The 14,706-nt window shown below is 40.9% G+C and overlaps 1 protein-coding gene across 1 annotated transcript in view; it reads right to left on the bottom strand.

The window, feature by feature from the left end:
* Positions 1-2,987: 2,987 nt before the first annotated feature.
* The window catches only part of SEC61B (SEC61 translocon subunit beta), a 97,592-nt gene continuing 85,873 nt past the window's right edge, over positions 2,988-14,706 (bottom strand). The window contains exons 4-5 of the mRNA XM_041476596.1: positions 4,901-4,997; positions 2,988-3,131 (exon numbers count right to left, since the gene is read on the bottom strand). Coding sequence (XP_041332530.1) covers positions 3,072-3,131; positions 4,901-4,997 — 157 coding nt within the window. The 3' untranslated portion in view covers positions 2,988-3,071. The remainder of the gene's footprint in view (positions 3,132-4,900; positions 4,998-14,706) is intronic.

The following is a 14,706-nucleotide window of genomic DNA, read 5'->3' as shown; positions in this document are numbered from 1 at the left end:
TAAAGCATCTTGAATCTGTTCAGACACCACAGACTTATCTTTATCCTTTGAAAGGCTGTATTTTGTGAGGCTGGGATGGTGCTAAATGGTAAAATTTCTACTTCACAGGGGTTTGAGTGCCAAATAAAGGTAATGCACAAGTATGAATGTTGCTATTTCCCGCTGTGGAAAGAAGATGACTACATTTGCAGTGCTGGAGGTTCAGATGGGAATGGCAGAGAACGTATGGTTGATATTATATATTATCATTTTGTGTCAAGAATTTGGAATGCCATCTCATGGGTGATGGGGTGGGCAGGAGGGTGAAGATAGAAGAGTGTTAATAAACAACCTTATTGCTTCCTACTCCTCATAATTTGTTTGCTTTTTTACAGAAGAAATCCTCTTCGTACCTTATGTCAATCATAGCTGAGAATATGAACTATTTTTCATGTGAATAAATGAATGTGAATGTATGTGAATAAAGTAACATGCCATTTCCTATCTGGAAATTATGCATACAGTTCATATGGTGAAAATCCATTTTCTCCTTAAGCCCACATTGGTGTTTCAAATGCTGATGTTCTTGTAGATGCAAGGAAAAAAAAAATTGCTAGTTGGCTTAAAGGAAAACAGTCATGATTCGCAAGACCATCATTTGGATTGAGCGAAGTCCTTTTCCTTTCCCCTCCTTAGTTGTATTCAAACAGCCTGTCAGTTTTTAGCCTTCTTTCAAAAGTAACAGTCAACAGTCGTAGCTCTGCCATGCCCGGGGACCAGCAGCTCCGAGCCGTCTGTTGGCCGGGATGGAAACAAACCTGGGGCTGGGATAAGTGTGAAAATTCTCAGTAGGGAAGCAGCTGTGTTTTGATCCTCCCAGAGCATCTTGGAAACTAGCAAGGGGAATGATAATTATGAAGACAATATTATAATATTCACATTTAAATATATAGGTTTTATAGTTGCTCCCTCTGCAATATGCATTTGCTTAGGCACAAAAGGTCACATGTGTGCGAGCTGCATATGCTTTTTCCTGTGCCACAGCAGACAGGAATTACGTGGATTGTATGTGAACATAGCTGTTACAAAATAAATACCCAGAATAGGGTTTGGGGGGAAGTTTGTTTCCCCATTCCTTGGTAGGTGCCACAGTCATATCAAAATTCAGTCAGTACCCACGTTTCTGATGCTGTGGAGTGCCTTGGAGCCTGCTTGCAACATGGAGGCTTGTTTTGAGCACAGCTGCATCCCCACAGCAGATGGATGCACAACATCCATCACCTCTGCAAATGGTAGAAACTTACCCTGTCCCCACAGATAATGCTGCATTGGGTTAATTGGGTTACACCTGGTAAGAAGAAGGGGAATTGCATTGGCTGCAAGCAGGGAAGAGAGGACATTTTATAGGCACCATGGACTACTGAATCAGATTTCAGATAGCCACTTTGTTTTGTAAAGTTTTAAGACCTGGCCCACCTATGCAGGAAGACGGAGAGCTTCACACCTGCCTGATGAAACACACACTGAGAGCATGCATGCAATGCAGTTAATGTGTCCATTAACTACACATATCAAATGGACAATATCTGTACAGGACACAGGTAAATGTGTGCCTTGGAGGGGGTAGGGAAGAAAGGTGAACAAGAAGGGCTGATACAACACATTCCATATCACTCAATACTGACAAAAGTAGATCTGCCCCAGTATTTCTCTCAGTTTGATTCTCCTTTTAATTCCCCTCCTGAGCTTACAGTATGTTGGTTTTTGGAGCTTGAACTTTTACATCTGTTGTTTGTACACAGAGTATTAACACAATACTCCCAGATGTGTCTGCCTTTAAAACTTTGTGTTGTCATTAGGCTATTTCCCTTTCTTTTTGTGAGAGACGGACAATCAAAAACATTCCCACTATTTGTAAATTCTCCTTGTGAGGAACACAGCAGATTGCCTGGATCTTCTGCTTGTTGTTCTGGCTTCAGTTTCAGAACTGAATGCACTCCTTCTGCTCCGTCTGTTTGAGTTTTGACAATGCAAAGGATGAAGCTGGAGGAAGTCCCATATATAAGCGAGGTCTATGCTTCTGCTTTATCTCATTTTTAATTGAATTTCAATTGGATTCTGCTCACTTTTATGTAACTCAATGCAGGAGGATACAGAATTTTTGTAATACACTTTCTGCAACTACAAGTTTTCTCTAGTCACGGAATGATAACATAGAATGGGCATTATATTTAAGCACAGCTGATGTTTTCAACTAGTACCCTTTTCCTGCAAAATAAGTTGTTTTGCACACATTCGATTTCTAAAACATATATAGGAATAGCTAAATACTTCACTTGAATGCATTAGCATACATTTTTCCTTTTAATTAACTGCATGTTAATTATTCATCCAGAAGAAGACAAACTAGTGCATTTCCTTCAGCTGACTATGCAGTGTGCTTCTGTAATATGCCCTCTTCTTGCTGGACAAAGGAACAAATCTTCACTTAGTTGATGTATGTAGGTGTTCCTCTTCACTGCAATGTCTCACTAGAAGCCTTTTCTTTCAATTGGATTTTTTCTACAAACTTCTCACTTGACAGTGTCTTCTCAACCTGTCTTTATCTTGTAGGCTAAGATTCTGCATTCTTTCATTTTGCAAGAGTTCTATGATGATAAAGCCAGAGCTTCAATAAGCGCTTTTATTGTCAGAAAAACATTCCTGTAAGAAAGTCTATCAACACAGGCATGATAACTTGTCTGTGTAGTATCTTTATGATATTTCATAGAGGTGACTTTAAAAATTCCTAATTGTGCAATGAGTCTTTTAGTTATTAATGAAATATTAATAGCATTCTTTTGTGGCTTCATATATGTCAAGTTTATTTTGTAGAATATTCAGCAATGAATTACAGATGAAGTAAGGAACACAAACAATCAGCCTGAAGTAGGAGTTTAAGTTTGCTTGAAGAGCCAGTTACACATTTCTGTGTGTATTATGAAACCAACAAACTTTTATTAGCAAAAAACTTCACTTGCTAAGCACTGGTTCAAAGAACATATGTCATTATACACTCTTTTTATAAAACAAACAGGCAAATGTAGAACACTTTATAAGCTCATCTTGCAGCTTCTTTGAGTGTATAACTTAGCAGTTTGCAGGATTGAATACTATAAAAGAAATTAAAAAATTCAATTAGAGCACAGCATTACAAGATCATTAGAAGTAAAGTGGTTGCATTGTGCTAACTGAAAAATTCTGCTGCTTTGGGGCATTGTAACTATGCCTGCTGCTAGGGTGGACTACATGGGTGGACCTGTGAGTTAGATGACAGCTGTCTGCCTGGGAAATTCAGAATGTTTGTTCTGCTGGAAACACATAAGCCTAAAATTTGTGACTTTCAGTCTAAATTCATAACATATTACTAATTCAAACCATTAAAAAGAACTACTAATAAAAATCCTGCAAAAAATTCTGCTATCAAGCCATGCCAGCTTATCAAATCGAGACCAAAAATACTGGCCTGGTCAAAAACTATCAGTGAAAGGAAAGTTTACTGTAGAAGCTTGGATTCAAGCAGAAGAAAGGGAAAGGTCCTCCCCTAGTCTGAGCCATAGAAAATCAGGTTTCTGATCTGAAACAGTCATGGCAAGTGAGAGAAGGTCACCTTTACAACTGTGGCTCACTCAAATTTTGGAGAAGCAATCCCCATGAGATGGGTCATCACACAGGGCTGCTGGCTTTGGTGAAATGCCAAGCTTTCCCACGGCTAACCTGTGGGGCAAATCCTTTGTCCCCAGACCTGAGCCTGTTCTCCCAACTTACAGAGATATTACTAGGTTGTAAACCAAATTTAGACATTCTCAGGAAGGATATAAATTGTCACTGAGGGTTTTTTGGTATGTGTATACTGTTTCAGTGTATTGTCACCCATGTTTCAGGTGGAAGAGTTTGCACCCAGGACACGTGTTTTTTTGCCTTTGGGCCTGGATTATGTCCCTGCACCCATTTCTAAACAGCTGCATTATGCAATAAAAAGGGAGAGCATTCCAAACCCTTTGGCACAGTCCTGCTGACAAAGTCCTCCACTCCCAGGACAGAGGAGGGCAGGGCTGGGCTACAAAGGCCCATTCACCCTCTTTGCTGCACAAGGCTTTGCAGCCATGCCGTCTGTGCAGCAGCAACAGTGAGAAAGGCTTATCTCCCCACAGATCCCAGCCTACCCTGAGTTTTAGGGTGGACAGATGGAAGCCCCATTGGATCTAGCTGTGTAGAGAATGCAGATTAATTACTATGACTGTCACAGAACGGTACCAATTTCAATTGCCTGGGAAGCACTATCTGTTCCAAGCCAAAGGAAGAATAACACTTGCCTGATGCTATTACTTCTCTGCTTCTCCTGGCTGCGAGAGGAAGAAAGAGGCATAGTACTGCCATGGAAGCCTGTTTCCCCACTGAGGAGAAACAAAGGCACCTCATCCTGCATGTAATTTTGCTAGTCTGCTATGCCAATTACCTGTTTTTAAAGCACTTTTAAATTAGATTCAACTTAATTCTGTTTCACTTTCAGGCCATAATATTGTTTAGAAACATTATGAAAACACAGACACAATAAATGCTCTCCGTGGTTAAAAAAAGAGTGGGCTGAGGTTTTCATCTTTGCTGCTCACTGATGGCCCCTTCTCTTGGCTTCAAAGGAAACCCAGCAGTGGCCCCGAGTACCTCTTAGCACCTCTGCCCCTGGTGCCCACACCCTGACTTCACAAGGTGGATGCATCTGTCAGCACATTGTGGGACCCACTTAGGCGGCAGCAAAGGAGCTCAAAATGGCCATGAGACTTTGGTAAACATGAAGAGAGAGGGCGTGAGAGGCAAGAAGGGAGGTCTGTGCCTCTTGCTGCTGCCCTGCTTGCCGAGTGGTGATGACAGCAGGTCTCACCTGGGAAGTGCCAGGGGAAAGGTACATGCTGTCCCCGCTGTCTCCCAGGGATGGCTGCCGGTGTGGCGGTGGCCGGCTGCGTCTGGCAGATGGGGTCCTGGAGAGAGAGCAAAGCTGAGCTGCTGTGCACAATTGATATGAGGCATAGTGCTAGCAGCAGAACAGAGGGAAAAGATCCAGCTGTGTGAATTTCCCTCTCTCTGAGACCTCTCAGGTCAGCATCTATTGAAAATGGCGTTGCTTATTATTCTGGCTCCCAGGCTTCTTTACTGATCATCTTGAAGACATTGCCTTGCAGCAGTAAAATAATATTTGCACAGTGCAGGATAAAACTAAGAACTCCTTGCTCTTCAGACAAGGCCTAGTATCTTTTCAGAGCTTAGACAAAAGCCTGGGAGCATCTCTGTCTGTTTAAAATGATGGATGTGTGCACAACTCCATTGAAATTTATCTCAATATAAATGCAGTTAATCCAACATAGAACAGGTGTGAAGTCAGAATAAAGTTTCAAATAATTGTTCAAGTCTTGAAATTGTTACACATAAGTATGTAAGCCACACAAGTTTATTTTTGCCATTAGCTAATGCAATAAAGTATTTATTTGAATTTTTCTCCTTGTAGAGGCATGTAATGTGCTTTAGTGAAGTAATCATGTGCAGCCTCAGGTGACTACTGCTTGTATTTCTAGTTTATTTTCTAGCCTCCTTTTCATTCTCCCTTATTAATAGATGTACTGAGGTTTCAGAGGAAGCTTAACTTTCTAGAAGCCATTTCTCTTCAACTAGCTGTGACACATGCCCGCCTGATGGATGTACGGGACCTGCTCTCTCTGCAGATGAGTATCTGATTTCATTGGGAGTCCTCACTGACTTCAATATTGCTGAGACAGCTGCTCATCTCTTTTTTTCCCCCAGTGAGGAAGCACCATGTACTCACTCTAATTACAAATCCTATGATCTGGCCATTCTTCAGGTTATGCAGCCTGCCTGTAACTCTCCCTGCTGAGGTTTTAAAGATGATCTGGAAGTGGAACACCTGCTCACCCCAAAATATTCCATTTCATTTATTGTTTAGTTTTGTGCTGATCACACTTTGATGTCTTTACTGGGGGCAGATGGGTAGGAAAGTAAAAGGTTGTTTGTTTATTTCTATTTTCCTTTTAGGGAAAGGGACTGAGAAAGAAAAATGATGACTCCCTGGCCACTGTTTAGTGTGTGAGGATGCAATATCCAATATATGCTTTGTGGCTGGTCCTAACAGCTTTGCAGAGCCTCCTCATTTTTGATGGCAGAAGGAGTACTGTGGTTGTGATAGGTGCTGATAGGTGCTGTGGCTGTGGTGCAAAATAACTATTGTAAATGGTACCCACGGGCACCATGGTAAGGATGAACATGCAAAAACTGTTCATGTATTCATGACTTTTCTAACAGTTACTGTTTGATGACTACCCAATTAAAATTCTTAAATAAACAGGTGGCAAATACCATTGGAAAGTCCATCCCAGTCAGATGGAAGTGCTTTGAGTGTCTGGAGCTTAGTGATGGTGACAATACAATATGGTTGAGTGTTGTATGGTGAGAGGCAGAGGGAAGGCCAATAGGACACATATCCTGGTGGAAGTCTGATACAGACCATCCAGCTAGGATGAAGAGGCAGACAGAATATTCTGTAAGCAGCTGGGAGCAGTCTCACAATCACTGGCCCTTGTTCTTGTGGGGGCCTTCCAGACATGTCAGATATCTTCTGGAAATACAATACTGCAGAGAGGAGTCGAGGAGGCTCCTGGAGTGTGCTGAAGAGAACTTTCTGACAAGAATGGTGAGGGAGCCAAGGATGACAGGCATCCACTGGACCTTTTTTTTTGTGTCCTGGTGGATGCTCTGGTGGTCAGAGGCCACCTTAGGCAAGGTGATCACTAAATGATAGTGACCTTACTTCTTGGAGAACTAAGGAGGTGTGCCAGCAGAACTGTCACCTTGTTTTTCTGGAGGGCAGACTGTTTTTAGGAGGCCAGCTGTCAGAGTGCCTTGGGAGGCATTCCTGAAGGGCAAAGGTGTCCAGGGAGGCTGGACATTCTTCAAGACAGAAATCCTAGAGGTGTACAAGCAGACCGTCCCCACGTGCCAAAAGACGAGCCAGCGAGTTTATATGGCCAGTATCAGAGCCCCTTGAGAGACAGTCCTGAAGGGCAAAGGTGTCCAGGGAGGCTGGACATCCTTCAAAATGGAAATCCTAGATGGATATGAGCAGGCTGTCACCATGTGCCAAAAGATGAGCTAGTGAGTTTATATGGTCAGTGTTCTCTGATATGGTTATGCCCAATATGGTTCTGCCCAATATGGTTCATTTTCACATTACAAGATGATGGCATTTCTTACAACACCTTTTTGGCTATATGGAAGTCAAAGTTCTTGATAAACAGGATACTCTTCCATGCTTTTACCTTGTCCTCCTCACTCTGACGTTTGAAGCAATTTCTTTGTTGAAACAAATAGATAGCAGACACCATCCAGTAAATCTTTGGCTGGCTTTCATAGCTCTGTGTGTACCTACAGCCCAACACAATGTGAACTTGTACTGCTCTCATGCTACTCTGAGTGGTACTTACATAAGTTTATTTTAAGTTTACTTTCCAGGAGATAGTGCTGACTGCCCATCTGAGGATGTGCAGAAATACACAATCCAAAGAAAAGATCCATTCAGTTAGCTGTTAGCATCCCTGTGTAGCTGAACAATTTGAAAGATACACTTAAAAAAAAAAAAAAAAAAAGGCTTTCTCCCCCACCCTCCCCTTTATTTTGGATGAACTCCATGCCCCCTAAAACAGAGTCTGGCCTTGGATGCTGCCATTTTACACACTTTATCCCCAGTTGCTGTTCCATCCTGGCAAAATAATTTTCCTTTCTGACAAATGCTTCTAATATGCATGTATCTGGGAAAGTTATTGTTTGATCCAGAAGATTCCAAAATGATGCTATTTGTCTTGTCTTGCAAGCAGCCTTGTGCAGATGCAATACCTTTGGCCCCCATCTGTTAAGCATGCATGACACTCAGAGACATGCAGTTGTGGTTATTCCCTTAAGTAGTCTAATTTTAAAAAAGTCTGTGTAATATAAATCAATTAACAAAAATCAAATGACTGAGTGAAATCCTCAGCTCACCAAAGTCTACACCAAAGCTACTTCCATGGAAGGGCAAAACTGCTTTATTTATTTTGGATCTCAATCTTTATTTTGCTGATTTTGACTTAAAGGAAAATTTTTTGCATTGACATCACAGTATAAAAACTACCGTGTCAACAGAACTCGTCTTTGAATGGCAGGTGACATGGTTATTATTGCTACCTTGTCATACGAAGCTCATTTAGAGCCTGTAAACTCAGTTAAAGAGTTTGCAAATCTCGGTTAAATCATACCATAAGGGAAACATCGATGTATACATTTAAAACATGCATATACATCCACAATATAGTAATTATTCCAGAAAACTAGAGAGGGATGCAGCAGAGCACATATAAATATCCTCTAAATCTAGAATAAATGGGGGCAGTAAACTGGCATATATTAATTTTCCCCATTATTGCTTTAATGTCTTTGTAGCTGAACTTAGAAGCAGTGCAAAAATCTGCTAAGTTATTATTTGCACTTTGCTGCTCTCTGGTAGCATAATAAAGAGGAGCGAAGAGGAGCATTTGAAATAGTCCCAGATGTTCGCCTTGCTAAAGCACTGCACATGTGTGTCGGCTGTATTTGTCGGTTGTATTTGGTATTTTTAGATTTCTTTGAGATCCAAAACACTATCAAACTCCAACAGCTTTTTCTCCGTGAATCTTCAGTGCATGCTGTGTGGCACTCATTTGTGTTGTATGACGCCAAGGCAGGGGCTGAATAATCAGACACCCTGGCACATTGATAGATTTTCTGAAACTACAGGAAAAAAAAACCTGGGCTTAGGAATGCATTCTTTCACTCCTCTGATAAGATCCATAGCTGGTAGTATTATCCCTAACCTATTATGGGGTTAAAAAGAAGGAAAAAAACCCTCTTAATGCATTCTTCTTCCTTGTAAACCACATAAAAAATTTTATATGCCCCCTGCCCTGATTCCTCAATGTTCCCCCCTCCCACCCCACCCCCGCTCACTCTGTCTTTTCTTATGTAAGTTATAAAAAAATTATAGTGTTTCTCCTGGGCACCACGAGATTGAACTGGAAAGCACATTTAAAGATGACACCTGTTCTCTATTTAGAGCAGATTCTGAATTTCAGCAGATACACTTGTTTCTCAAAAAATGCAGTAAAACATATTGGACAAGACTCTGCATCTCCTTTCTTCCTCCCTCCCAGGACTTCTCCAGCAGGCTTTTCGTATCATCTCCTTCTCCTTCCACCTCAACAGCTCATCCCTGGTAGGAAGCACATGGTGATGCCTGTTGCCCACGCTGCTCACTGCAAACATTAAATGGCTGATGGGATCACCTTGTTACACCGTTAGGAAACGTGTGGTGCCTCTGAGGGAACACTCACAGGCTTTGGGAGCCTGCAGTGGCTCGCTCGAAATGCAAACTGACAACCAGGAGCTGTAGCTCAAGGAGAGGTTCCCCTCCACCGTGCAGCCATCCCTGAACCAGCATGGGAGGTGTTTTCTCGGCTATTTCCAGCTTTGGTGTGAGGAGTCTCCTGAGTTATTTTTATAACGGATTCTTTTTTTACAGCCTCTGCATGCCCCTCCTGTACACTCTGTGCTGGCTGCCCAAGAGCTGCTGAGTGACGGACAGAAGGAGGGACAGTGGCCAGGGTGGTGGCATGAGCCAGCAGGACGTGTGACCCACGTGGAGTCTGTGTTACGAAGAGGAGCATGCCTTGGCAGGACTGCCTGATCACTGACCCTACACTGGCTCAGATCACTCCTTGGTAAAAGATTCCTTTCTGGGAAAGGGTTCTTCAGATCCAGGCTGTCTGGGCTTTGAAACCATATCAGATTGCTGCTGCTGCTAGGACCAACACTACTTGGAAGGCAGGTATTCACATATTTTACAATGTCTTGTTAAAAGGCAATAGGTGGCTCTTCTGTGCAAGTCTGAGGCTGGGACTACTGGCCCCAGCAGTGTGGCATATGTAGCATGTTCATTCCACCAGAGCTTATAAGCTGAAGTGGCCTTAATGGAAAATTACCAGTATGACAAAGAACCTTAGACACCAAAATGAAAGGGCTATAGGGTCATAAAACCATATAAAAATTTACATTGGAAGGAACCTTTGGAGGTTTCTTCTCTCACCTTCTGCCTGGACCAGGGCCAGTGCAGGTTGTGCAGGGCTTCATCTGGTTGAAAAGATGAAACTGCCAAAGACAGATTTTCCAGCCCCTTTGAATCCATTTTCCTAAAATCAATGTGCAATTTTAAGGTATACCTCAGGTCTTCAGGTAGGACTAGGACATGCTTTACTCCTCTGTTTAGAGAACTACACAGTGCCTCAGCTGCAAGTATTTAGGCCAGAAGTTACTCCTGTAACTACAGCAAATGAACGTGGCTAAATTCCAGAGGGTTTTCCTAGAGGTTTTACCAAGGCCAGAGGACTATAAAGCTACCAGCTATGAGGACAGTGTGAAAATATGCCCACGTAACAGAATCTGGACTAGCTGTACCTCTTGGATACTCACCAGCCTGCTGTGAGGGGATCCAAACACTGGATCTTCCACTTGAATTTTTATGAGGTAGGGACAGAGCCCAGACAAACGCCCCAAATGGCCCTGTTTGTTTCCTCCACCTACTCCCTAACACCTGCTCTAGAGAGTTCATCGTTGGACTCCTTAACCTGTATCCAGGGCTTATTTGTCTGTCTTATCTTGTATCAGTATTTCCACTCTTAATGTTAATACTTAATTGCCACCTAATTCTTTAAGAGTTAGGGACTTTTCAATGGGAAATACATACTGGTAGGTGCATAGAGCCTTTGTGTAGAGCTTCTGAACTTAAAGGAGTCAGTTACTTAACTCAAAATTACAGAGGACTTTATTAGTTTTTGCTGACTTAAAAAGATCACTTTTAAGTGATCTTATTTTTAAGTCTTGATGTCTTAAAAATATGGTAAGTGCTATATTTCCTTGGAAGCAGGGCAGAAAGTTCAAACATCAGGAAGGCAGGACCTCCTATTTTCCCACAAGGCTCTCACACAGGCCTCTTGTTCAGGAACTGTTGAACCAAGACTTGACCTGAGAGCTCAGTTTGGAGTCTATCACAAAATTCATAATGAATTCTCAACCTTGTGACAATTAAGGGTCTGTCTTGAAAAATTAGGGGTTTCAAGTAGCAGGGGAAATTCACAGTTATGTTACATTTTTAAGAAGAGTTATTAATTTAGCAAAATTTAGCAAGTCTATGAAGTACTTGGTAAGAAAGGAATGGGAACGCCTCTTTATTGCAGCTAATAAAAGTCCAGCAGCATTAGAGTACAAATGATTCACGCCCTGATTTGGAAGTGAGATACTTGCATCTGTAGAATTGTGAGTGAATGAGCAAGCGAAGAGACATCTCAGCAGCAGAGAGAGCAGAGAAGGGCAGTGCTCGCCCATGTCACAGCTAGAGCAGTGAATGTAGAGCTGCCTGCTGAGTGTGTGCAGTTATTCCAGAGAAAAAGTCTGGAAGCATTGTGACTGGTGAGCTTACAAGATCCAGTGTGTGCTGTGTATTGGGAGTTGTGGTGGTCCATTTCCTTCATGCAGATGTGCACCACAAAGCACCAGAAAAAAAAATAAATATTTGTTTGAGTTCTTTAACCATGAGTTAACATAAGGATTCAACCATTTATATCCTTTGATAAGGAATTGGTATGTGGGCAAAGCTCCATGTTTCCAATGGGAGCAGGATGAGCAACCAGCTGAGTCTGCTATAGTCATTGGCTCTGTGATTCCCAACAAAAAATTACTAAGAATCTTACTTGGCGCAATAAATTTTAGTCTTCAAAAATTTACTTTTTTTTTTTCAATCAGAAAGGCAGAAGAGATAAAACCCTCACTCCTCACCACACACACAAAACAGCATCAACATGGAACATATAAATAACATTTCAATCTGATTTCATGGGTGACCTGTGACACCTGCAAATGCAAACAATCTGAGCCAAACCTTAGACTCTCTTTAAATCCAGCTCAGAGCTAATCAACAGAACCCTGGTCATTATCTGTCTCATCCTGAGGCAAATCTCTATGCTTGGACAGATTAAACATCCACTAAATCCCAGTTTTTATGTGGATTCCATCTCTGCTAATGATAGAGGAATCCTATTTCTGGATTTAAAATATTAAAAATTACCTTGTCCCAGTAAGAGTCCTATGAATTAGGGCAGTGTCCATTGTGGCAAACATTGTGGGGTGCAGATCCATAAGGGAATCAGAGGAGAATAAGAGTTTTCACAGTAATTCTCCAGGAAAGAGTAGCCACCAGAGGGAGAGAACACTCATCCCAATGATAGGACACTTTCAAGCTTACCAAAAAAATTGCAATAAAACACAAAGGGTTAGAAATGAGAATTTATGGAAATATACATTAGATGAGCTTCACAGATGCAGAATTAATTTTTGGTTTTGTTACAAAATAAAATAGAAGGAGTATCTTAGGAAGCTTTAAGAAAAGGATAAACAAGTCTCAGTGTGTTTTGTTTTTTTTTTTTCTTGGTAGGTGATCAATTTAAATGTTGAAGGAGACCAATTGGAAAATTATTTTAAAGAGTTAAATTGAAGATATTCAAGTGGAGCTTGTTCTCTTTGTATATTCATGTGTTTTGTATTCTGGCATAATTATTTTAAAACATGACTAAAATACAATGAGTTTTATTAAGATGGCTTACAGAAGATGTGTCTGTATGTAATAATAACAATGAGCCTCATATTTTACAATTTAATTTGCTGGGTCAACATCTAATGCTTTTCCCATTAGCATTGGTGTGATTTGATGTGGAAAATAATCCCGTTTCCCAACAAACTTTAGGAGATAACAAATATTTAATGATACCCTATGTAGAAACAATAAATAAATTTGAGTTGCTCTTGGACTCCTGTGGAAAGAGCTTGTGAAAATTTTATAAGTTGGGAATTAATAAATTATAACCTGGTTGTTAAAATGTGAATCACTAAAGGCTCTTGACACCCTTTTCCTTTCTCTAATTAGAATTTAAAAATAAATAAATGAACAAATAAACTTGTCATGTTTAGTGGCTAACTTACTTTTCTGCACAAGTACAAAAGCAACAGAAGTTGATCATATACAGGTAGCATATTTTCATTTAAAACTTATAATTTCTGGAAAGGACAGGAGCACAATAAAGGACCAGCAGGATAAAACATAACCCATTTGTAAAAACATGTTGTAACATATAAAACAATTACCCCAAAAAATCCTGGAGCCTGCAGATACTTTTTAATGCTCTACATATTAAGCACTCATAAGAATTTTAAATGCAGTTTTCATTTAGTAAAGGACAGTTATCTCAAAACACATCTGTATGTGCCTTTATTTATGAACACTTCACATTCAAATTCAGAATGAACAGAAATAAACAGCATAATGATAATACAGGGACATTGGTCAAAACAAGACATGTACTGAACATTCTGTGGAGCTCAGGCATTTGTTTGGGAAAGATGGGAGTTATGTAAATGCCTGCCTGGCTCTAGCAGCCCCCTGGGTCTTCATAACCATCCGTCTCTGCTAAGCTCTCCCTGGGCCTATGTGGAAGGGCCAGTTGATCCTTCCAGGGCTGTAAGGATTCAGGGATGAACAGAGGGAAAAGGAGGGAGCGCAAACTCTTTACCCTCAGAATGAAGGCAGCCTTCAAAAGTAACTGAGTCTGCCCTTTCAAAATCAAAGTCCATAATCTTGTCTGCTTGACCACACTCACAAGATATGAAGGACAAGATATGAAGGAACGTGCTAGCAAATAACATTAAAGGATGATTGGGCAGGCCTTTCATCATCCTCTTAATGTTATTTTTCATGATCTGGCTAATCCTTGTGGCCATTTAATCATCTCTTGTTCCTCCTTTTCTCAATATTTTTGACTCATGATGTCATCATGACTTCACGGAAACCTGCTCTACAGCTGAGCAGAACCAGACCTTTCTTGCAGTAACCTGTGTCACTGTCTTTGCATGTCAGATTACTTGAAATGGTGGGTGCAAGTCTTCTGGCCCTGTGAGGCCAACCCAGAACTTCAGAGTAGATCCTGTTCTGATCTTCCCTTGTCCTCTCTCTGTGTGGCAATCCTTAGATCAAGAGGAACATCTGGAGCCAGTGGAGAAAAACTGACAACTGAATGCAAATAAAACACCCAAAACATCCCAAAACAGAAAATTTTTAAACCCATATTTGTATCATGTCCATTCCTTCTGCAGACATGCAGTCTATCTCAGATATATATATTTTATGAAACTAAAAGAGGAGAAAATATTTTCCCATGGAATTGTTCTGCTTCTGTTACTCTTATTATGGTTCTAGTGGTTGCTGTGATTTAATTGATGAGCTGTATGTGATTATTGTTCAGTTCTGGACAAGATAAATACTCTGCTGTATGTAACAGGAGTATGGAAAAAAAAAATTGAGAACCTGTCATGGCTGAACCAATTACCTAAGTAGTGGTTGTTTCTTTTAGTCATATGTTCAGTATATTTTTGTAACATGCTGGAGCATTTCCTGCTTTTGCATGCATGAGTGCTATCTTAATTCAGTCAGCTGAATTAATGTTATTTTCTTTAGAAAACAGATTAGAGACTTCAAAGACTTCTTGGTTGCCTCAAAATGTTTTCTTAGGA

This window comes from Pyrgilauda ruficollis, unplaced genomic scaffold (genome assembly GCF_017590135.1).
Source record: "Pyrgilauda ruficollis isolate IOZ18807 unplaced genomic scaffold, ASM1759013v1 scaffold39, whole genome shotgun sequence".
Classification (NCBI taxonomy): Eukaryota; Metazoa; Chordata; class Aves; order Passeriformes; family Passeridae; genus Pyrgilauda; species Pyrgilauda ruficollis.
This window is presented reverse-complemented; position numbering and strand designations above follow the sequence as displayed.